Source organism: Kryptolebias marmoratus, linkage group LG17, assembly GCF_001649575.2.
Source record: "Kryptolebias marmoratus isolate JLee-2015 linkage group LG17, ASM164957v2, whole genome shotgun sequence".
NCBI classification, from domain to species: Eukaryota; Metazoa; Chordata; class Actinopteri; order Cyprinodontiformes; family Rivulidae; genus Kryptolebias; species Kryptolebias marmoratus.
Window position 1 is genome coordinate 24896667 of NC_051446.1, and position 20078 is coordinate 24916744.

The 20078-nt window shown below is 41.2% G+C and overlaps 4 protein-coding genes across 7 annotated transcripts in view; 2 read left to right on the forward strand and 2 right to left on the reverse strand.

Annotated features, from left to right (window-relative positions):
* Positions 1-854: 854 nt before the first annotated feature.
* tex47 (testis expressed 47) lies at positions 855-5103 on the reverse strand. Its single transcript, XM_017404029.3, has 8 exons — positions 4966-5103; positions 4032-4104; positions 3595-3698; positions 3443-3507; positions 2146-2221; positions 1884-2021; positions 1208-1355; positions 855-912 (listed from the first exon to the last, which is right to left on the reverse strand). Exons 1-8 carry the CDS (start codon positions 5023-5025, stop codon positions 875-877), a joined length of 702 nt encoding a protein of 233 aa, XP_017259518.1. The 5' UTR covers positions 5026-5103; the 3' UTR covers positions 855-874.
* A 740-nt stretch (positions 5104-5843) lies between these two features.
* On the forward strand, positions 5844-13847 carry ndel1a (nudE neurodevelopment protein 1-like 1a). 4 transcript variants are annotated; one of them, XM_037980951.1, is made up of 10 exons: positions 5844-5861; positions 6020-6126; positions 7497-7593; positions 9871-10024; positions 11090-11238; positions 11350-11486; positions 11580-11753; positions 12426-12520; positions 12622-12752; positions 13093-13847. In XM_037980951.1, exons 3-10 carry the CDS (start codon positions 7508-7510, stop codon positions 13235-13237), a joined length of 1071 nt encoding a protein of 356 aa, XP_037836879.1. In that variant the 5' UTR covers positions 5844-5861; positions 6020-6126; positions 7497-7507; the 3' UTR covers positions 13238-13847. The 4 variants fall into 4 exon arrangements, with proteins under 4 accessions (XP_037836879.1, XP_037836881.1, XP_037836880.1 ...); XM_037980953.1 differs by lacking the exon at positions 5844-5861 and adding an exon at positions 12836-12870 and having other exon boundaries at positions 5873-6126; XM_037980952.1 differs by lacking the exon at positions 5844-5861 and having other exon boundaries at positions 5873-6126; positions 12836-13230.
* A 1766-nt stretch (positions 13848-15613) lies between these two features.
* Positions 15614-19306, forward strand: armc7 (armadillo repeat containing 7). The gene is made up of 3 exons (XM_017404031.3): positions 15614-15952; positions 17776-17919; positions 17996-19306. Exons 1-3 carry the CDS (start codon positions 15865-15867, stop codon positions 18337-18339), a joined length of 576 nt encoding a protein of 191 aa, XP_017259520.1. The 5' UTR covers positions 15614-15864; the 3' UTR covers positions 18340-19306.
* acsf2 (acyl-CoA synthetase family member 2) overlaps positions 18918-20078 on the reverse strand; it is an 18567-nt gene continuing 17406 nt past the window's right edge. The window contains exon 16 of the mRNA XM_037980950.1: positions 18918-19680. Coding sequence (XP_037836878.1) covers positions 19618-19680 — 63 coding nt within the window. The 3' untranslated portion in view covers positions 18918-19617. The remainder of the gene's footprint in view (positions 19681-20078) is intronic.

Below are 20078 nucleotides of genomic sequence, written 5' to 3' on the forward strand. Positions count from 1 at the left end.
GGTGGTTTATTGACATCTGGCTTGGGCGCAAGTGAGCGATGGGCCCGCTCCACTTCGAACTCGCTGCCCGTGAAGCCGAACCCCTGAGCAATGATCCTTTCCACATACTCACGCACCTTCCCTCTCTCTTCTTTGTCTTCTTTCAGTCCCACCATTCTCACATTGTTCCTCTGACTCCGGTTTTCCAAGTCCTCGACTCGTTCCCAGAGAGTTGCCAGTTTCTTGTCACATATCTCCACACATTTCTCCACCCGAGCGCTTGCATCTTCCATGTCGGACACTCGCTGTTCAACTTTGCCCAGCCTAGTTAGAATATTTTCTACGGAGTCTTTAGGCTCTTTAGTTGTTTCTTTAATCGAGACAACATCTGTCGCCACAACTTGTAGTGTTGCGCTCATTTTCCGTATTTCTTCCATGAAGTTGGGGTCTATATGTTTCTCTTCGGTGCCGCTTGGGTTTGTCAGCGGGTTAGCAGCAGCGCTTTCAGGCGTGGGGCTGGTCCTCGTTGCTAGCTTACTTCTCGTTGCCGCACCTTTGAAAAAGTTAGCTTTGTTGTTGCTTGACATTCCGTCGGTAAATTATTAAAATCTGGTCTCTTATGAAGACTATAGGATTTAGCATGTCGAACGTATTAATGTCCGGGTGAGCTGAGAGGTGTATATTCAAAATAAATGCACAAAAAAATTGTCGGTTTCCGGAGCTCTGCTAGCGTGCTGCCATCTTCCTTGGCGGTCCCACGTGACTCTGATCTGTTGTGTTTTTAACAAACATGGAAAGGCTTTTTCCCTAAATCAACCAAACCAGATGAACTAAAGTCATCCGGGAAGTGAAAACAACACGAGGAGGACTTATATTTGACTTTTTATTCAGAAAGCTACCTGAAGGAGAGGAAGGACCTGAGGTTTACTTGTCCTGTAAAAGAAACAAAACTTGTTTATTATGTTGTTATTCATGTTGTTGACCAGTGGTGTCCAGTCCTGGTCCTCGAGGGCTTCTATCCTGCAGGTTTTCCTTGTTTCTCTGCTCCAACACACCTGATTCAGAGGTTAAATCACCTCTTCTTGTTCTGCAGAAGCCTGTTAATCACCCATTGATTCAAATCAGGTGTGTTGGAGCAGAGAAACAAGTAAAACCTGCAGGATGGTGGCCCTGAGGACCAGGGTTTGACACTTAAGGAGAACGTGACTGATGAGGAGATTTTTCTCACCGAACTCGATGCTGATTTTTAAAGGAGACTGGTACATCTGAAGGTACTGCTGTGGAGTAATTAGTTCGTCTCGACCCAAAAGCTTCTCCAAAATCTTTTCAGGGACGATGAGCTCCGGAGTCTCATCCAGCACTGATCCAGGAAGAACCTTCAAACACAACCGTACAGGTAAAAAACCTTATAAACTTACAGAAATGGGAGTTTTTATTGGTTCTCCCGTGACAAACAGGTGGAACGCTCCATCGGGGCTGCAGGGAGGAGGGGGATGCTCTGGTCTATCGTGGTGAAGAAAAAGGCCAAGTGAAAAGGTAAAGCTCACGGTTTACTTGTTTATCTACGTTCCAAACCTTACCTACGGTCACGAGGTATGAATCATGAGCACAAGAACAAGATCCTGGATAAAAGCAGCTAAAAAGAGCTGGGAGGGGGTAAGAAGGTCCGTCACCGGGGGGAGCTCAGAGTAGAGTCAGCTCAGGTGGTTCCATGTCTCCAGGACACCTGGACCGGACGGGATGTCCTCTCGAGCCTGAGAACGTTTTGGGATCCTCCAGGAGGAGCCGGACGCTGTCGCTCGAGGCAGAGATGACTGTGACCTCTGTAACCCAACCTCCAGGAAATAAACGGGCGGATGGATGGATATCAGGGAGGATCTTACTAAGACCACCAGGAAACTGACCTCCTGAGTTGTTTCCAGGAGTTCACCCAGCTTCTTCAGAGCTGACAGGACGCTGCAAACCAGGAACTGTGTGCTCTCTTCTTCTTCTTCAAGCCTCTTGACCACAGCATGACCAGCAACCTGATTTTCATCCAGCAGCTGCAGATGGGGAACAAAGAAAAGCAAAACCTCACATTAATGAGTGAAGAAAGGTACAAACCCACCTGAAAACGCTTCATATCAGTGACACTTCAACGAGAAAAAGCAAATCCAAACAGCTGACCTTGTAGCTCCACTTCTGGAACAGCCGGCTTTGAAGATTATGAGCTATGAAGACGATCTTAGTTTCCAGCAAGCCACTAAAAGGGATAAGAAATCATTTATTATACCTCACATAAGTGGACAGATTTTATTCTGTGACCTGGAAGAGTTCATCAACAACAGCAGCATCATTTAAAAATATCCATCCATGTTTCAGCAGCTGTGATGAAACATTTAAAGCTGCTGCAGCTGCAAACTGAAGGCATTTAAAGATGAATTCACGTCTGCATGTTTGGGCCGTGCAAACAGAGAGGCTCATGGGAAAATGATGCTGGAACTCCTGAATGGATATTAAATTTTAATGACTTCTCTAAAACAACACAGTCTGTGGCTTTGAGTCCCTTCAGATACAGAAACGATTTGAAAAATCAAATTGTGTTAAATTCAGATCTACTGCAGGCACCTCATCAGTCTGTGCTAAACTAATAAAACTCTGCTGCTCCAAAGGGATGGGGCTAAATAATAATAATAATAAAGTGTTTGTTTTAGTTCACTGACCAAGTATTTTTATCTGTAAATTTAAAGACTGCACATCAAAACTTGAAACTGAAAGTTTGTAAAGGAGCATGTTTCCAACTGTTTTATCAGCTGTAAGAAGAATTTCAGTAGTTTTAAAGGCCTAACATTCCTCAGAGGGATGCATATTCCCTGTCGTCTTTCATGCAAGAGTTTTAATTTTTAACTAAGATCATCTTATGTTGAGAAATGACAAAGTTAGGTACAGTTAGGTGATATGCCATGCAAAATCCTCCTGACTTCCAGGAAAGAAATATTGTCCAATCACATTTTTTTTTTAATTGCCCAATCTTTGTAAGGTAGCAAAGCAGCACACCTTCACATTTTGTATCGTTGAAAAGCCCTAAATGTCCTCTGCAGACAGCAAAAGGAGTAAATTCAGTAGTATGCAGTGGGTGGGAGACATTCAGGTCTACAGATGTCCACAGAGGACACATTTGTACTACTGGTAGTCAGGAGGAAAATGCAAGATCTTGTAAGATGTCAAATTTTAGTTAGCTAACGCCACTTTGTGTCGGTCTGATGTATTAGGCTGACTCCAAACGTTAATGAGCTGCAGATAGTTTGTACTTCTTTTCAGAGTTTTGTTAAAATCTATTCAGTGGTTCATGAGATATTTTGCTAACAGACAGACAGGATGTTGTGCAATGTGTGGCATTGCTTTAAATATACAGTATTTACTGACTTTTATGTTTGAATGTGATAAAAACAAATTAATCTGCAATAAAAGAAATAATAATTACTCGTCTGGTTGTTGTTGCATCGCTGCCAGGTCTTTCAAAACAGAAGTCAGAACAACTCCAGATGACTGTAAGAAAAACAAACAGCCAACTTCAGGCACATAAAAGTCTTTATTTATACGTTTATGTGACTATTTATCAGGGGCAGAACTTACTTCGATGACTTGCAGCAGGCAGGAAGGATAAATCAACAGCAGGCCGGTTATGGGATCCCCTACGTGCTGCTTTTTCAACCGAAAGTTGAGTTTTTCATAATGAGCTGTGATTATAATAACGATGGGGTTAGTTATTTGTCATGTTCAATGTTAAAGGCAGCTTCTGGGGTGTGAAAGCTGTAAAAACACTTAAAACGATGGAGAAATAAGACTTTTACCGTGTCAGTTTCTCTTCTTTAATGAGATTAAATATTGTTCAGATTCAGCTTAGAAAAAATAATGTTTCTCTGTGTTTTCCACAACAGACTGTAGTGTAATTTGTTTTATCTATAAGAGCATTATCAATTTTCTGTTTTACTTGAAGGGAAACTGAATTAAATGTGCATCAGATGATTAAAGCGTCGGTCTTTGTAGCTGTGAGATAATTGTTGGCTGACCTCGCAGTTCTTCCCTGTCAGTGAGATCACAACGGAGTCGAGCAATCACTATCAGCCGCTGCAGCACGATTTTCTGTGGAGGAAAAATAATAAATGTCTCAGAAGTCTGACAATAACACAATCTGCTTTTCCATGCACAAAAGGGATCAGAAAGCACATTTTAAGGCTAAAATTCAGCATAGGTATTAAGAGATGTACATATTTTACTGCTTAGTGTTTCACAAAGCAGATTTAACTCCAACTAAATACAAACCACATCTTCCCCCATCCTCTGAGTAAAAAGGGGTCTACAAATAAAAAAGAAAATAAATCTTTCAAAAGGATAATTTGAAGATATTTTCAAGCCTTTTCCTTCCCATTTCCTGTTTAAACAAGCTGTAGCACACTTAGCATGCTCGATCAAAAATATTTACTTAGAATATAAGACATATTTTGTAAATTGGCACATGTGAGACAATCATTGTCAGCTTTAAATATGCAAAATTTCTGCACCTTTTCTGCTTTTTAAAATAATCTGTGTCACAACAAACAATGACTAACGGTGCAGATGTATGCAACAAATATGTTTGATTTGAGATTTATTAATAAGCTTCAGGTGTTCATAAACTATTTTAAAGTTGTCTTGTTTTCATTTAAGAACATCAAGGCCAGATGGAGATCATCCAAGGGCCATTTCTGGCCCTCGGGCCTTATATTGCCACACATGATCAATGAAAAGTGGCATCAGAGGGCTTTATTACAGCATAAATTAATGTTCTGACATAACAAATGACAATTTGTTCTCCTCAAACATTAATTAACAGCTAGTTCACAACTATTTTAAAGCGTTATAGTTCTTGGAAAAGCTTAAAATGTCATATTTTAACCTCTCAGTTTCTCAGAGATCATAGCTGTACCGGTTGGTCATTTAGCTAAGCTACTTTTTTGCACAAACCTCTCTCATTTTGGCGTAAACCACATCAAACATTGTAATATTCTCCCCTTCTTCGTCCATGTTTTATTCCCAGGAGTTTAAACGAAGTATTCTTATGGCTCAACTGAGACGTTTGGACAGACGGGTTTCTTCCCCAGATATCTGTTACCATAGCAACACGCTATGCCGACGTGCGCTTGACGTCACCGCGTAACGACGTCAAGTAGTCTGCTAGGAGGAGAAAAAAAAACTATTAGCAGCAAAGCTAAGCTATATACTAGTACGAAAAGAAAATCAGATAACATTTAGGACCATTCTTATATAATAAGATGCTCAAATTCACTGCTTTTATCTTTTTTAAACCTCAAAACGTCTGACTAAGTAACGTTTCTGCGGATGTCTGTTGCCATAGAAACACGCTCTGTCGACGTGCGTTTTGACGTCATCACGTAATGACGTACAGTTGTCCGTTGGGGAAAATTAAAATAGCGGCTCGGATATATAAACATTTGCATGAGAAGGTAAACCGAAATTTTAAATAAATCAACTTAAAAAAATCTAATAACGTTTATTACTATTATTGCAAAAAAGGTGACTAAAATAGCTAAATTTACTATTATTTTTTATTTCAATATGCGAAACTTGCTAATTTACGAGCTAACTGTTTAGCTAACTGTAGCTAAATTATTATAGTTTTGACTTGATGTTTTGTGCTGCCATTTTCACTTAAATTTTGACTTCCCAAACAACACGTTGATTTAAGAATTAGAATATTATTATTATGTTTAACAAGTTTAAAAAAATCCTTATTTCATGGGGTTTGTTTAGGTGTAGCTCACAAAAACACCTGCAGGTGCTGATAGTTTACCGTAAAAAACGGACATGCGCAATGAGTGCGCAGCAGTGACACCTGTGAGGTAAATGAGGAAAATGTACCTTTTATTCTGGCGTTATCAATTTATATGATGTTGTTAATTCTCTGTAGCCGAATTATAAACATTCAGAGCAGTTTCCGTCCAGTTTTTGTCCGCTCCAGTGGCGTTGGAGCTGTCCGATAATAGATTCATGCGCACAGGGTGTATTCTCCTTTAAATCTCGGCTGAGCTCAGGCAGGGATCATCAGCAGCTCACAGCTATGAGCACCATGGACTGATAAACCTCCCCGTCTGAAGCGATGATCAGGTAAAATCTGCTTTTATTGTCGCTTTTATTTGGGATAGAAACCTGCAGGGAAACGCTGGAATCACCTGATATATACTGATTGTTTACACACCCAGTTTTGACAGCTGAGCTCAACATCATCATCGTTTTTGGTTTTTTTTCTAGGTGTTGCTGCGAAACCTGCTTGATGTTACCCAGTTTTTAATTCAGTGTGTTTTTTATCTTAATAAAATTTTGTCAGAGTTTTAATTTGAAAGCCTTCATTCAGTCTGTGGTTGTATTTTTAATAGATAACCTCAGCATGGTCATCAGATTATTTTAATAGAAAATAACCAGACTGTAGTCTTGTGACCTCATTAATCCAGGCCTTAATTTACACACCCTATAAACATGAAACCAGTTATTTAAACATACAAGATATTAGTTTATTAAAATGTATTAAATTTAGGTTCACTATGTGATCAAAAATGATGTTTATTTTGTTATATTTACCAGATGTAAGAATTACATTTAAATAAATGTAAATATACATTATAGAGGTCAAAGGGAATCAGACAGGTTATAATTACTGTTAGATTTATTTAAATTGACCTAAATTGGAGTAAAATGTTTTGCTTTTGCACTCTGTGGTTATTTTATTTAAACGTGTGTCTAAAAGCAGCTTCCTGTTTTAATTTGAAAGGAATAAAAGGAAATTGTTTCTTTTTTAAAGTCTCACTCCTGAGAGGTTATTAGTGATGAAATGACATGAAATGTTGGGTTAATTAATTCACCATGTTTACTTTATTTATTAAAGCCAACTTGAAAAGGAAAGGAAGTAAAATGTGCTGATAAATGTTGTGAAAGTCAAATAATTCTGGAAAGGTGTGTCGTGCTGTCTGAATACCTGTAACCTGTTTTACTGAGTGCTTCAGCTTCTTTACAGCTGAAGTTTCTGCATCGAACGCTGCGTCTGAACCTGCACTCAATTTGTGCTCATAAACATCAATATATATTATCAGCAGGCTTGTATTTCAGTCAGACTAAGAAGGATTTCAGTAAATGTAAAGTATTAATTAAATTATAAATCTAATTTTTTCTAGGGAGCAGTTTTTTGAGCTTTGAAGACACATTATAGAATGCCGAACGCTTTAGTTTGCAGTTCAGAAACATTTGTGAGAATCTGGAGGGAGAATGTTGATGATTTATTTGCAGCTCTGGTTTAAAACATTAAAGTTTAAGAAGTTTATTGTCTTAATATCAGCTACAGATGACCCAAGAGTAGAAAATAGGATGACTTTCCTTGGTTTCACTTTGAAAATACTGATAATTAATTATCTCCCTTTTTAAACTTAACTCTTCTGTTGTTTTCTATCCTTTAATCCCTCTTGTTTCCTGATTCCTTTCTGCAGATTTGTCTGCCATGGAAATGGATATGATACCAAAATTCTCCTCGAAGGACGAGGAAATTGACTTCTGGAAGGCGCTTTCTCTCAAGTACAAGAAAGGGTGAGTTACTGGGTGTTCACTTTCTCAAGGAAGTTTATTGTCATGTTTAAAAAGGAAGAATGAAACGAACATTAAAAAGTAAAACTACTGAAGAACTACAAAGAGATAAAAAAGGAAACTGAACTTTATAAGACTGTTTAAAAACCAATAAAAGATGGAAGCACAGATAGAGTACAGTCGTAGTAAAAAAGTAAAGTGACATTTAATTTATTTAAAGCATAACTCGATCATCTCTTTATCATTTTAATTACGTCACATATATAAAGAAGATTTTAGACCGCTACAGAGAGCTTACATCCCCTCTGGAATATAAGCTCAAAAAAAGAAATGTCACTGAAATTTAAACTAAACTTGATTTATTTTATGGCATTTAGCTGGAACTAAACCTGCTGAAATATATTATAACACACAGTTTTTATCCTTGAACTTCTGATTTTGTTGTTATTCGACCATTTGGATTAAATTTGATCAAATCTGTTCATCCAAAACAATCTTTTGTACCATAAAACACTTCTAAAAAAAGAAAACATTAGCGTCAAACCAGCCGAAGCATTCTTCTCTGTCATTTCTTTGTTTCTGTAAGAGAACCTTCAATATTTTCCCCTTCAAAATAATATTTTTAGGTTAGTAAAGCGGAATAAATCAGGACATAAGTGCAGAGGGTTTTGTTGTATTTCTACATTGAACTCAACGGATCCTCAGCTAAGATTCTGGTTTATTTTTGCTCTGAAAACCGTCCCGTCGACGCAGCTTTGTTTCCCCGGAGTCTCCTTACAGTTTGTCGTGCTGCGGTACGGTGATATTTCAGACAATATGCCTTTTTAAACAGAACAATGCTTCTGAGAACAAAGAAACCGTTCTAAAAATAAACCCGAATCTTTAGAATTTCAAAACATTACGCTCCATTTTTTCCTGAGGGTTAAAGATCAGGATTTCACATATGAAACATGATGGTTGTTGTTGCAAACAACTAACCAGCATCACCAGTTCTCATCCCTCCGGTGGACAGAAGCCTTCGGTTTAATATTTCTGCGTCAGGTTTGAGTTACAAGGCCTGCTGGTAACACGGGGCTCTTTGTGTCGGTGTTAAAATGCTTTATCTGCCGTCTCATCGCTCCTGTGTTTTTCAAACTGAACCAGTTTTGGCGGCTCCAGGGACGATCGCTGTGAAAGTGTCTCTTTGTCCTCCACAAAACAACAGCTCGTGTTTCACGTCAGACATAAAAGGCTCACCTGGCTCTTTATTTTCTCCTTGTGAATGGGTTTATGTCATTTATTTTTTAAAGCTAAAGCCTGTTTGAGTTCCTGGCTCAGACCGACACCCAGGTCTGTAAAAACATCAACACATCGCCTTCCTGTAGAGCCGAGGTCTCCTATTCTTTATGTGATGTGACTTTTCTTCCATTTTATTGTTGACCTCCTCCAAGGAGGTACATGTTTGTTTGTCTGTGCACAAGATTACTCAAAAATTCATGAACAGATTTAAACCCTCAGGAAGTGCTGAGGTGCTGATCGGCATCACGATCCGGCTCCGATGATGTTTTAATGACCCAGGAGGAGGTTTGCGCTCAGCATCCAGTGATAACGTCACATGATGATGATGTCATCAGTCCCATCATGACATCACGATGATAGAAGAGGTTTCTGCTCTCCAGTTGCTTCTCGTTAATAACTGAAGAACCGCAGCTGTCAGCAGAACCGTAAAACTCAAACTTTTGTGTCAAATAAACAGAAAGCAGCCTTTTTTTATCAGCTGCGCCGACCGTCACCGCTGTGGGCGCCACGTGGTGTTTCCACACAGCTGGATCTGTGAGAGTCCATCCAGGACATGTCAGGAGACACATGACCTTCTTCAGTCATTTGAACTCATACATAATGCAGTTTCCCTCTTAAACATTTAAATCATGGACTATCTGTCCATCCCATCTGGATGGAAAAATCTTCATTTTGTTTACATCAGTCTGGTGTTGGAAGTGTGACGGACAGGAGAAGACGGGGTAAAGTCCAAAAAGAGGGTTTTATTCTGACACAAAACATCTCAGTGACTTTTAAAAAAATAATAAAATAAAATTTACAAAAACAGGCCTTTTTAAAAGAAGTCAAGAAAGGATGAGTGGAAACAAAACTCAACAAATGATGAGACAGAAGGATAAATTTATCTCAGGTGTGTTTTCATGAGTTGTTTTAGTTTTGGGGGACTGAATGTGGGTCAGAGCTCCGGTTTTCAGATGTAGCGGGCTGACCTCCTTCTGTCCCTCCTCGTCCGTCTGCCCGCAGCTGCAAGGAGGCTCACGAGGAGCTGCTGGAGTTTCAGGAGGGGAGCAGGGAGCTGGAGGCGGAGCTGGAGGCTCAGCTGGGCCAGGCGGAGCATCGAATCAAAGACCTGCAGTCTGAGAACCGAAGACTCAAGACCGAGGTGGAAACACTCAAGGTAAGAGCACAAGTTGGGTCAAAACAAAACGTGACAGTTAAAAGAATCCTGTTGTTGTAATAAGAACGTTAAATCCTCTCTGACCTCCTGGCTGTGAACAAACCTCCACAACTCCTATAAATAATTCATCCCATCGTCTCACTCTTATTCTCGCTCCATCATCACCAAACACATTTTCACCCGGGTGACTCGGGCCGTCAGCAGGGAGGAGCAGGTTTTTATTTCCCCGGTCCGGCAGCAGAGGGTTTTTTTGTTTGTTTTCTGCAGATTCAGCAAGAATTGCAAGCTTTATAAAACCAATTTATTTTTCTTCCCGAGTAAGAAAAACACATCTTAAACCTCTTTTTGTCTTTTTTTTTAACCTTATAATGCAGCTCAGGGATTTTTCTGACTGGTTGTGAAAATCGAGGCTACACAAATGTTTTTCACGTTTTTAAACGTGGATACAAACTGCCTTCGATCCAAAAGGAGGCCTTCACAGTAAGGGTGCAGTTGCATCTATTTATGTAAAATAAGGATTTATAATTACTGTGCAGAGAGGAAAAGCTTCAGGAGTTCAGTCTGAAACAACTAAAACTCCCTCAACTTGTTGAAAGACTGGACGCATCCTTTATGGTGGTTTTTTATTTTAGAGTTCAGTTTGAAAGGATGAAACTTCTCTGAAGGAGATCCTCAGACACCAGGGATCAGAGACGATTTATGAAACCAGTTAGGAGGATGGCTGGTCTGCATTCCTGACAAATTACCAGTTTTTTAAACGATGATGCGTATTTTATGTCGAACTCTTTCACTTTAAGTTGAAAGACAGAACCCAAGGATCTGTCTGCCGCTCAGAGCGCAGCTCCAGATTCACCAGGTTGTTTCTCACTGAGCTGTTAGCAGCTTGGATGAATGAGACGGGGAGCAGAAAGAAAGAACCGTCTGGTTTCAGTTCAGCAGATCCAGGTCAGACCCAGAATTCAGAATGTAGGTCATCCCCCGCTGTAATGAGGCGGGCAGCAGCGTCCTTCAGTCTGTGTCTGCTGGTGAAAAACGTGCGCCCCGTCTCCATCCTGTCCTCTTCAGGAGAAACTGGAGCAGCAGTACTCTCAGAGCTACAAGCAGATCTCGGTGCTGGAGGACGACCTCGGCCAAACGCGCAGCATCAAGGAGCAGCTCCACAAATACGTCAGGGAGCTGGAACAGTCCAACGACGACTTGGAGCGAGCCAAAAGGTGGGAGCTCTGAGTGTGACTTCAAGGTGTAAAAATGACCGTTAATCAGCTCAAAGTGAACGTAGGAATTCTGTAATAATGAGACTAAAAGCTGTAAATGAATTTCCTCAGAGCCACCATCGTGTCTCTGGAGAACTTCGAGCAGCGTCTGAACCAGGCCATCGAGAGGAACGCCTTCCTGGAGAGCGAGCTGGACGAGAAGGAGTCCCTCCTGGTCTCCGTGCAAAGACTGAAGGACGAAGCCAGAGGTGATGGTTGACCCTCGCCGCCGCTCGCAGCTCAGTCAGCACCTTCTCTCAGCCGGGAGCGTTTCAATCATCTGCGTTTTGTCTGTTTGGAAGACTTGCGACAGGAGCTGGCCGTGCGCGAGCGGCAGGCGGACGTGAACAGGATGTCCGCTCCCAGCTCGCCCACGCTGGACAACGTGAAGATGGACTCTGCCGTGCAGGCGTCCCTGTCCCTCCCTGCCACCCTGCTGAGCAAAGGTCTGGACAACGCCTTCGCCAGCCCGACAGGTAGCCACGCCCACCTGCCTCCCACACCAAACTGTAGCTCCGTATCAGAAAGCTTAATGTTTGCAGGGGCGGCCATGTTGGCTCAGGTGACTCCAAAAGTTAATCGGTCCGTCTGGACTTTATTTTATTTATTTCCTGACCTGAGACACTTTTTGTTCTTCCATCTCTGACATGAATGACAACTAAACTATGAGACAGAAACACAGAAGTCCTATTTTATATACAAAAACAAGAACAGCAAAAATACAAACCATAAAACTCAACAGTTTCAGATTTTTTGTTGTCGTTTACTTTTATTACTTTTATTCATTGTTTTCACATTGAATAAAAGAACAAATATCAAATTTGTGACCCAAATGTTCAGTTTTTGTTTGTTTGTTTAATGGTCTGAAATTTCTTATAAATTTACAGAACTTTCTAAAATCACTTTCACTTTGCTAAGACTTAACAAGAAGACTAAAACTTTACTTTTTATTTGTCTAAAATATAAATTTCCAACACTAAAGTACGAAAACAACAAATACTGTATAATTTAATGAGTCTGTAGATCGAAGCTGCTCTTCTTTAATGAATTAATGCTGCAGAGTTTAAAAACACAAATAACTGTTGAGTAAAATGAAGATTTATTAAACACAAACAAGAAACTTTATCTTTAATTCTGTTTTCCTTCAGTTCTGTCCAACGGCTTCAGCAGCAACTCCCCTCTGACTCCCTCCGCCAGAATATCGGCGCTCAACATCGTCAGCGATTTGCTCCAGAAAGTCGGGGTGAGTTCCTCCTCCCTCCTCCTCTCGCTGCTCCGTCTCCCCCCCCCTCCCCCACCCCCCTCGACCCTCACGTGGAAACTCTCCCCTCCGTCTCCCGTCAGGCTCTGGAGTCGAAGCTCGCCGCCTGCAGGAACTTTGCCAAAGACCAGAAATCTAGGAAGGCGTTCGCCCTCGACAACAGCAACGCGCTCAACGCCAACACGGCCTTCCACACGTCGTATTTCGACAAAGCGTAAGTGCGGCGTGAGCGGCGCTCCGTGTGGATATTTGTGTTTGAGGAGGAGAATCTCAGGTTTGTTCACTTTGTCCCAGCAGGACTGAGAGGGTCACGTTCCCGGCGTTAATCCTGGGTAATCTCAGCTCGTTTGTCCGTCTGATGATGTCTTTGATTTAACAAAGCTCGTCTCTAACCAGCTGATCAGTGGTGGCGAAGTTTGTCCTCATCTGCTTCTATAATTAATAACAAACTTCACCTCTTTAGTTTTTAGTTTGCTGGAATGAAACCTTCTGAACGGGAGCGGCGTGTTAAAGGGTCAGTTCGTGTATTTATCACCTTTCTGGTTCTGTTCCAGTGGGACGGGGAACAGGCTCGAACCCGGGTCCCTGACGGCCATCACGGCGCCCCCTGCTGCCTTTCCTCCTGGTCTTCGCCCCTCGCCGTGCGACGCCGTAAGACACGAACACACTCACGCTGCGACGCAGGAGCAAAGAGGCTGAAGCTTCAATCTTCGTCGCTCCGTCTGTTCACCTCGTCTTCGTCTCTGCTTCCTCGTGTAAATATTAAATGTTTCTGTGGTTCAGATAAAAACTTTACTTCTGGGGAATCTCTGAACTGTGTTTTATGACAGCACTATTCTTCTAAAAGAGGGATCAATTATGCAAATAGAATAAATAATGTTTTGTTTTTACATAAAAAGCCTTTTTTCACCTTAATAGAAACAGCTCACATTCTCTGCTGAGTGGGAAAATTAAAAAAAACTTAAAATATTTGAGTTTAAAACACGAGAGCCTCACGAGTAAAACACTTAAAATATAAACTCTGAACTGTTACAGCGTGACTTTTTTGTATTTATTAAAATATATTAACTCGTAAACGGCTTCAAAGCCTAAAAGAAGAAGCTGAGTCTTTGTGGTGAGTCGAACATTTAACTTCTGGGTCATATTGATCGTTATCAGCTGTGTTCACACCTGTTCTTTACTTGTTTGAACCTTTTATTTATTTATGAAGCACTTGATCTGTCGTCATGTTGAAGTGATACGACTCGTTTGTTTGTGGGGTTTGTTTTTTTTAATAGCATGAATCAAAATAAAGTGTGAGAATAATTTATTCTGTTTGAGGGATTTTATTTCTGTAAGGGGAGAACCTCTTTAACCTCGTGCTGCTTTCCTGGTAGTTTTAGTTGTTTTCCTGCTCCACAAAATCATTAAATTCTCCAGAAGAATGTTTGTAAATCATCCATTTAAATCGTGTAAAACATGCAGGAGAGTTCGACAGCTGCTGTCCTTTTCTGTTTTTAAACTTGTTGATTTATTTCTGTAGAAAATGAGACATTTTTGCAGACGCCGTTATGTTTTATTGAATCTTTTACCTTTTTTTATTTTACAGACGTTAAACAAAAAAGAACCAAAACATCTCAACACTGCTGGACAAGTTTCAGAAACTTTTACACATAAATAAAACAAATTTTGTTGCTTTTTAAAGTCAGTTTTCATGGTTTCTAAAACTGGAAGGAAAAGAAAACTCCTGACTGTAAGAAACTAAAGTCGTACATTTGATTTTTTTCATGTCTGTCGTTAAATTAAAACATTTGTGGCTGAATTTAATCGGACGGCAGCTCCGTGATGTCCACAGAAGGAGACGCTCTGGGTGGAGAAGTCCCGACAGATTTCAGGTTTGCTTGTTTTTACACTCAGATCTGTTGAGTAAAAGTGTTCTGTTTACATTGAGTGCGTACCTGCATATCAATCATTAAATCTGTAAAACCTACAGGATTAAACGCTCAAACTGCTCCGTTTGTTGGAGCTCAGGAGAATCTCTTCAGGTTTGATTTCATAGTTTCTAACGAGTCTACTAACGTTTGATTCGAGCGTTTTCTTTCTTCTCGCTCAGCTTCAGCTTCCATCTCAAATGTTCTCGTATTCACCGGACGTTCATTCTGTCAGCAGGAGGTTTCTGATGTCTTCAGTCTCTCTGCTGCTTCTTCTCCTCCAGCTCCTCCTTCTGCCTCTGCCGCCTCTCCAGGACCTCCGCCCTCCTGGCGTCGTTTCGCGCTCGCTCCTGGGCCCTGAGCTCCACCACGTCCTCGAAGAACTTGTGTCTGTGTGATGGAGAAGAAACTACTTTATTTACAGTCACCAACAACAAGGAATGGTACAGCTTTATATCAGCTGCTTCATTTTACCTGCTTTAAAATTTACTACCTGACACTTTTCCTGAACAAAATACAAATATTTTGGTAACAATTTGGGAAAAATATGAATCTTGATCTTGAGGGAGAAATAGCACCAAACTGAAATGTCTGTTTTTGCTTCTAACTGTATCTGAAATGATTCAATTTATTAAAAAAAAGGATAATTTATAGTTTAAATAAACTCACATTTGCATGTTTATTATAAAGCTCGTTATGGGTTTAAATGTTTACAAACACATCAGCTGTAACTTTAACACTGTCAAACGTTTCAGATGTAGAAACACATTTCTTTAACAGCCACAGAGAAGAAGTCACCTGTTAAAGAAGACAGCAGCGAGTCCAGCCACCACAGTCCCGAACAGGATCGGTTTGGTGAGACGTTTTCCCGCCGACAGCTTGTGTTGCTTCATTGTTGCTGCTTTTTTGTTCCGTTTATTTTAGGCTACATTGGTGTTTCTGTTAGGCTGACCTTCATTAACGCGCGTTAACTCTGGTAAAGAGCAGAAATCAAACAAACACGCCTCCTGGTCCTGCAGTTACTCCCAACTTCCGGTGTTGTGTCGAACTCCGTTTACCGGAAAATATCCGCTTCATGTTCGGCTAATTTTGCTTCCTGTAGCTGCACAAATACATCGCATATCTGTTACGACTAACAGATATTTTATTTAGTGTATTTTACATAACGTAGCCGCAAACGGGCTGATTAGGAGGCACATCCTGATGGGGAAACAAGTTCCGACACAATACCGGAACTGATCTCACACTCGCGCAAGTATTCGGACACATATCGGTGACGGACACATACGTTGAAACGGTTGAACGCAAACGCTAAATGTTTGCTTGTGTGTTAAAATACTAATTATAGATAAAATATTCAGTTTTCTTTGTTTTGTTTTTTATTTTATTGTTGAAAGTGTTCACCGGAGCTGGAAGATGAGGAGGAATGAATCAACCGACGTTTCTGAGCGGTTTGAATATTTGCAAACTCTGGTGACTGAATTTCAGGACACGGACAGTGAAGGTAAGGACAGTTTTTTACTCATATCATTTAAAAAAAATAAATATAGAACTAAAAGTAAAACAAGTTTTCTAAAGAACAACGAGTCCTTGAACGCATCTCTGAAAACATAAAAACGGTTCACTTTTTATTTTTAAGCTTTGCTTGCTTTTTAAAAAAAAGAGGCATAAAGTGTTCCGTTAGTTTGGCTGCCCTCCAAGGTTCACACTGATGTGAGAAAAACAAGAACAAACAGTACAAAATATACAAATATTTTTACTTTTATTTCTTTGAAAAATAGTATAAACTCAAGATTTGTCATGTTTTTGTGTCTTTTTCTAGCTGTTGTCTTTTCTGGGGTCTCCACAGCGAGTCCTCCATTTAACTGTCTTCTGTGTCCTCTGTCCTCCAACTCCCTCCATGTCCTCTCTAACTGCATCCATATATGTCCTCTTTCTCTCTAACATCCTTCTGTCCCTCCTCTGGACATGTCCAAACTTCTCCAACTTTATCTCCCAGTCCTTCAACCTGTGCTGGACCTCTGATGTCATCAGTCCTGATCCTGTCCATCCTCGTCCCTCCCAAGGAGAACCTCAACATCTTCAGCTCTGACACTTCCTGCTCTGTCTCGGCTGCTCTCATCTCTGTCTGTAAACCTTTCCTTTGACCTTTGACCTTTGGTGCCAGCCTTTTGTCACAGATCCCTCCTGAAACTTTTCTCCATCCTGCCTGGACTCTCTTCTTCAGCTCTTTACCTCACTTCCTGTTAAATCATTTCTGATGCATCCACCAGGCCTCCAACACCCACATCCCTATTAAAACAAACAAAAATCAGCCAATAAAAGGCCTTATTTATAGGTTTTTTTTAAAGAAATATTCCTTCAGAAGCTTAACTGACTGTTAGTTTTATGTACTTCATGATTTATTTCATTTAAGTTACTGTAACTGAAGTTACTGAGTAATCTCTTGGTTGTGAAATTCTCCAACCTCATAGTTTTTTGTTTTTTATTTTTTAAAGCTTCAAAGGTCGGACTCCTCGGGTCCTTTAGCAGAAACTGTTTTTGTAAAACGTCCGTCTTCTGGAGGAGTGAACGTGTTGAACGTGTTCAGCCTGAAGCAGTTTTATAATCATGAAAAACTGCCACCCTGTTTATGGTGTGATTTGTTTTCATACATCGTCGTAAAAAGTGTTAAAATTTATTTTAAATTTTAGATAAAAATAATTTTTTTTGAGCCAAAAGTCACAAACATTCCAAACAGAATTAATACGAAGAAACCAGAAGACAAACATTTTTATCATTTTACTCGTTATAAACAGAAATGATTTGAAGTAAAATAGAAGCTAATAAACAACAACATGCAGACGTAATTACTGGGCTGTGATGTCATGAAGAGTTTTATTTAAATTAAAAGATCGATGCTTGTAAACAAAGAATAATTGTTTAATCTGATCTTCGTGTTTCTTTAACGTGTTGAAATAAAGTGAAGCAGATTTAAATCTGTAGTTTAATGAGTCAGAGAGTCAGAATGTGGTAGAAGAAAGTTAGTTTTCTTTTTTTGGATCACTTGAAAATCAAATGAAGATTCGTTTTTTGCCATCAGAATCAAACTTATTTCCTGATTTCTGACAGGATTTTTCTGCAGCTTATTTTTATTTTTTAACTCAAACCAGATGTGAAGAAGCTTCAGTTTGTATTTAAGTTGAAATTTAATGATGTTGTTTTTTTTTTATTTTGAGGTAAATCAGTCGAGCGCCTCCTTGTGGAGTAAACCGGTACTGCAGCTTCAGTTTGTTTGGAATGATCAGTTTCTTTCAGTAACTTTGAACCTTCTTCTGGTTTCCTCAGAGGCGAAGCTGCAGGTTCTGGCCAACCTCGCCAACTTTGCATACGACCCCAAGAATACGGAGCATCTCCTGCAGCTGCAGGTGCCGGACCTCTTCCTGGACATGTTGACCGAGGAGAACGAGGAGCTCGTGGAGTTCGGGATGGGTGAGTGTCAGCCCAGTAGAAACTATAAATCAGACGGTCTGGGGTTGTGAGAATCCTCTCGTCGCCGTGTCCTCAGGGGGGCTGTGTAACCTCAGCATGGACCCTGACTGCAGAGACGCCATCCTGCAGGGCGGCGGCATCAGCCTGGTGACAACCCGCTTGTCCAGCCGGAGGGAGGAGACGGTGCTGTCGGCCATCACCACCCTCATGAACCTGACGACGGCGGCGACGCGCCCTCAGACCACCGAGCCGGGCGTCCTGCAGTGCATGCTGCGCTTCTCGCTCGCAGACAGCCCCCGTCTGCGCAGCCTGGCCTCCGTCTTCCTGCAGGACTGCTGCAGCCGGGAGCAGGTGAGGCAGGCCGAGCAGCAGATGCAGGGACTGCAGGCGGCAGTCGGAATCCCGCTGCCCGAAGACTGACGCTGAAACGGACGCTGCCGGGACGCTTCGAAACGGACGCGTAAGCGACGCCATGGGACAGACGTGAGACGCCCTGAGGACGTCGGGTCTTCAGGGTTTGTCACAGCAACCCTCGGAGGTGGAGCAGGAAACAGAATTACTGCAGAACGTCGGGTCGTCTCAGGGCGGAACGTCGGGTCGTCTCAGGGCGGAACGTCGGGTCGTCGCAGAGCGGAACGTCGGGTCGTCGCAGGGCGGAACGTCGGGTCGTCTCAGGGCGGAACGTCGGATCGTCTCGGAGCGGAACGTCGGGTCGTCGCAGAGCGGAGAGTTTAGTTCAGATCCCTTCACTGGTTTGTTTGTTTTGAGCTTAAATAACAAATCTTGTTAAACGTTTAACTCGGCTCTTCCTGTAGGAACGTCCTGAAACGTTTAAACCTTTAAAATGTGCAAAAATAAACGAGGAAGCAGAACAAACCTGGAGCTGTTTTGACTCTTCGGGTCTCGGCAGGATCCTTAAACACCGGCTTGGTTTGAATCCAAATAAATGACTTTTCACACGTTCCTCCTTCCTTCCCGTAAAGAGAAACGTCCACATCTGCTTTTAATAAACCAAGTTTATTTAAAATAAAAACGAGCTTCGTCGCTCCTTGCTGGATAAAAACGAGTTTAACTCGTTAACAAGTTCAGATTCACACAACAAACATAAAAAAATCACATTTATTTGATTAACTTTTTCTCTTCACTGACCTGAAGCTTCGGCCTCAAACAGGTTCTTTATTCGGAGGGTAATTAGATTATTTTTAAGGTAAATATTGTTTTTGTGTAAATATTTGTTAGAATATATCAATAAAGAATCTATTTTTCTAATAATTGTCCGTTTAAAGGAACTCATTGCAAACTATGAAGTCAAAGTTTATCAAGTGATGAAGACAAACTAGTTTTCCAGATATCTTGAAATGCGGGTCTGCAATCAACGTAAACAAAGCTGAATCTATCAAAAACAAAGTAAGTTCACAGTTTTAACCTAATGAGCTTTTTAATCTGCTTCATTCAACAAATCTGAGCGTAAAGATGATCCGTGGTTGAAGTTTTTGTTTTCGGGACTTGAACCCTCGGTGAGCGGAGTTCATGTCTTTGCAATGAGCAGCTTTAACGGCGGGCTTCGTCCCCGCCCGTCCCTCAGGACATCTGTTAGGACGCTCTGACGCCGGGACGCCTTAATCCTAATTGGTGTTTGAGGTACACGGCGTATAAAGTTTCCATACTGAAGACAGTCATTGAAGGGACAGAAGTCTCTCATTTCCCCTCCTCCAGGCCCAGCTGCCGCTCCGCCTCCTCGCGGAGTTTGTGCTTCTGGATCTGAGCAGAGGAAGACGGAGGTTTAAGGGTTTCAGGGACACAAAAAACAATAATTCCTGAAAATGACGTCGATCTGAGACTGGAGTTACAATCTGTTAGGGACGACTCTCAGCTACTACCACGCCAAAATGGAGCTCAGTTTCTGTAAAAATTACTGATTTCTGGTGTTCGCCAAGTTCAGTTGGCTGTGGCGACCATCTTGGTTGACTCCAAGAGCCTGAATCTCTCTAAACGACGCGTTTCTGTCGACTGAGAACCTGCCTGAGTCGCTGCGTACGACACGTTGGTGAATAAACTGCAAAAGATGCTAATTATTGGTCACAAAGTGTCTTCATTTAGTCACAGTTTGGTCTGATTGGTCCCCAAACCCTCTGAAAGTTGCCTTTAGCTAATCAGCC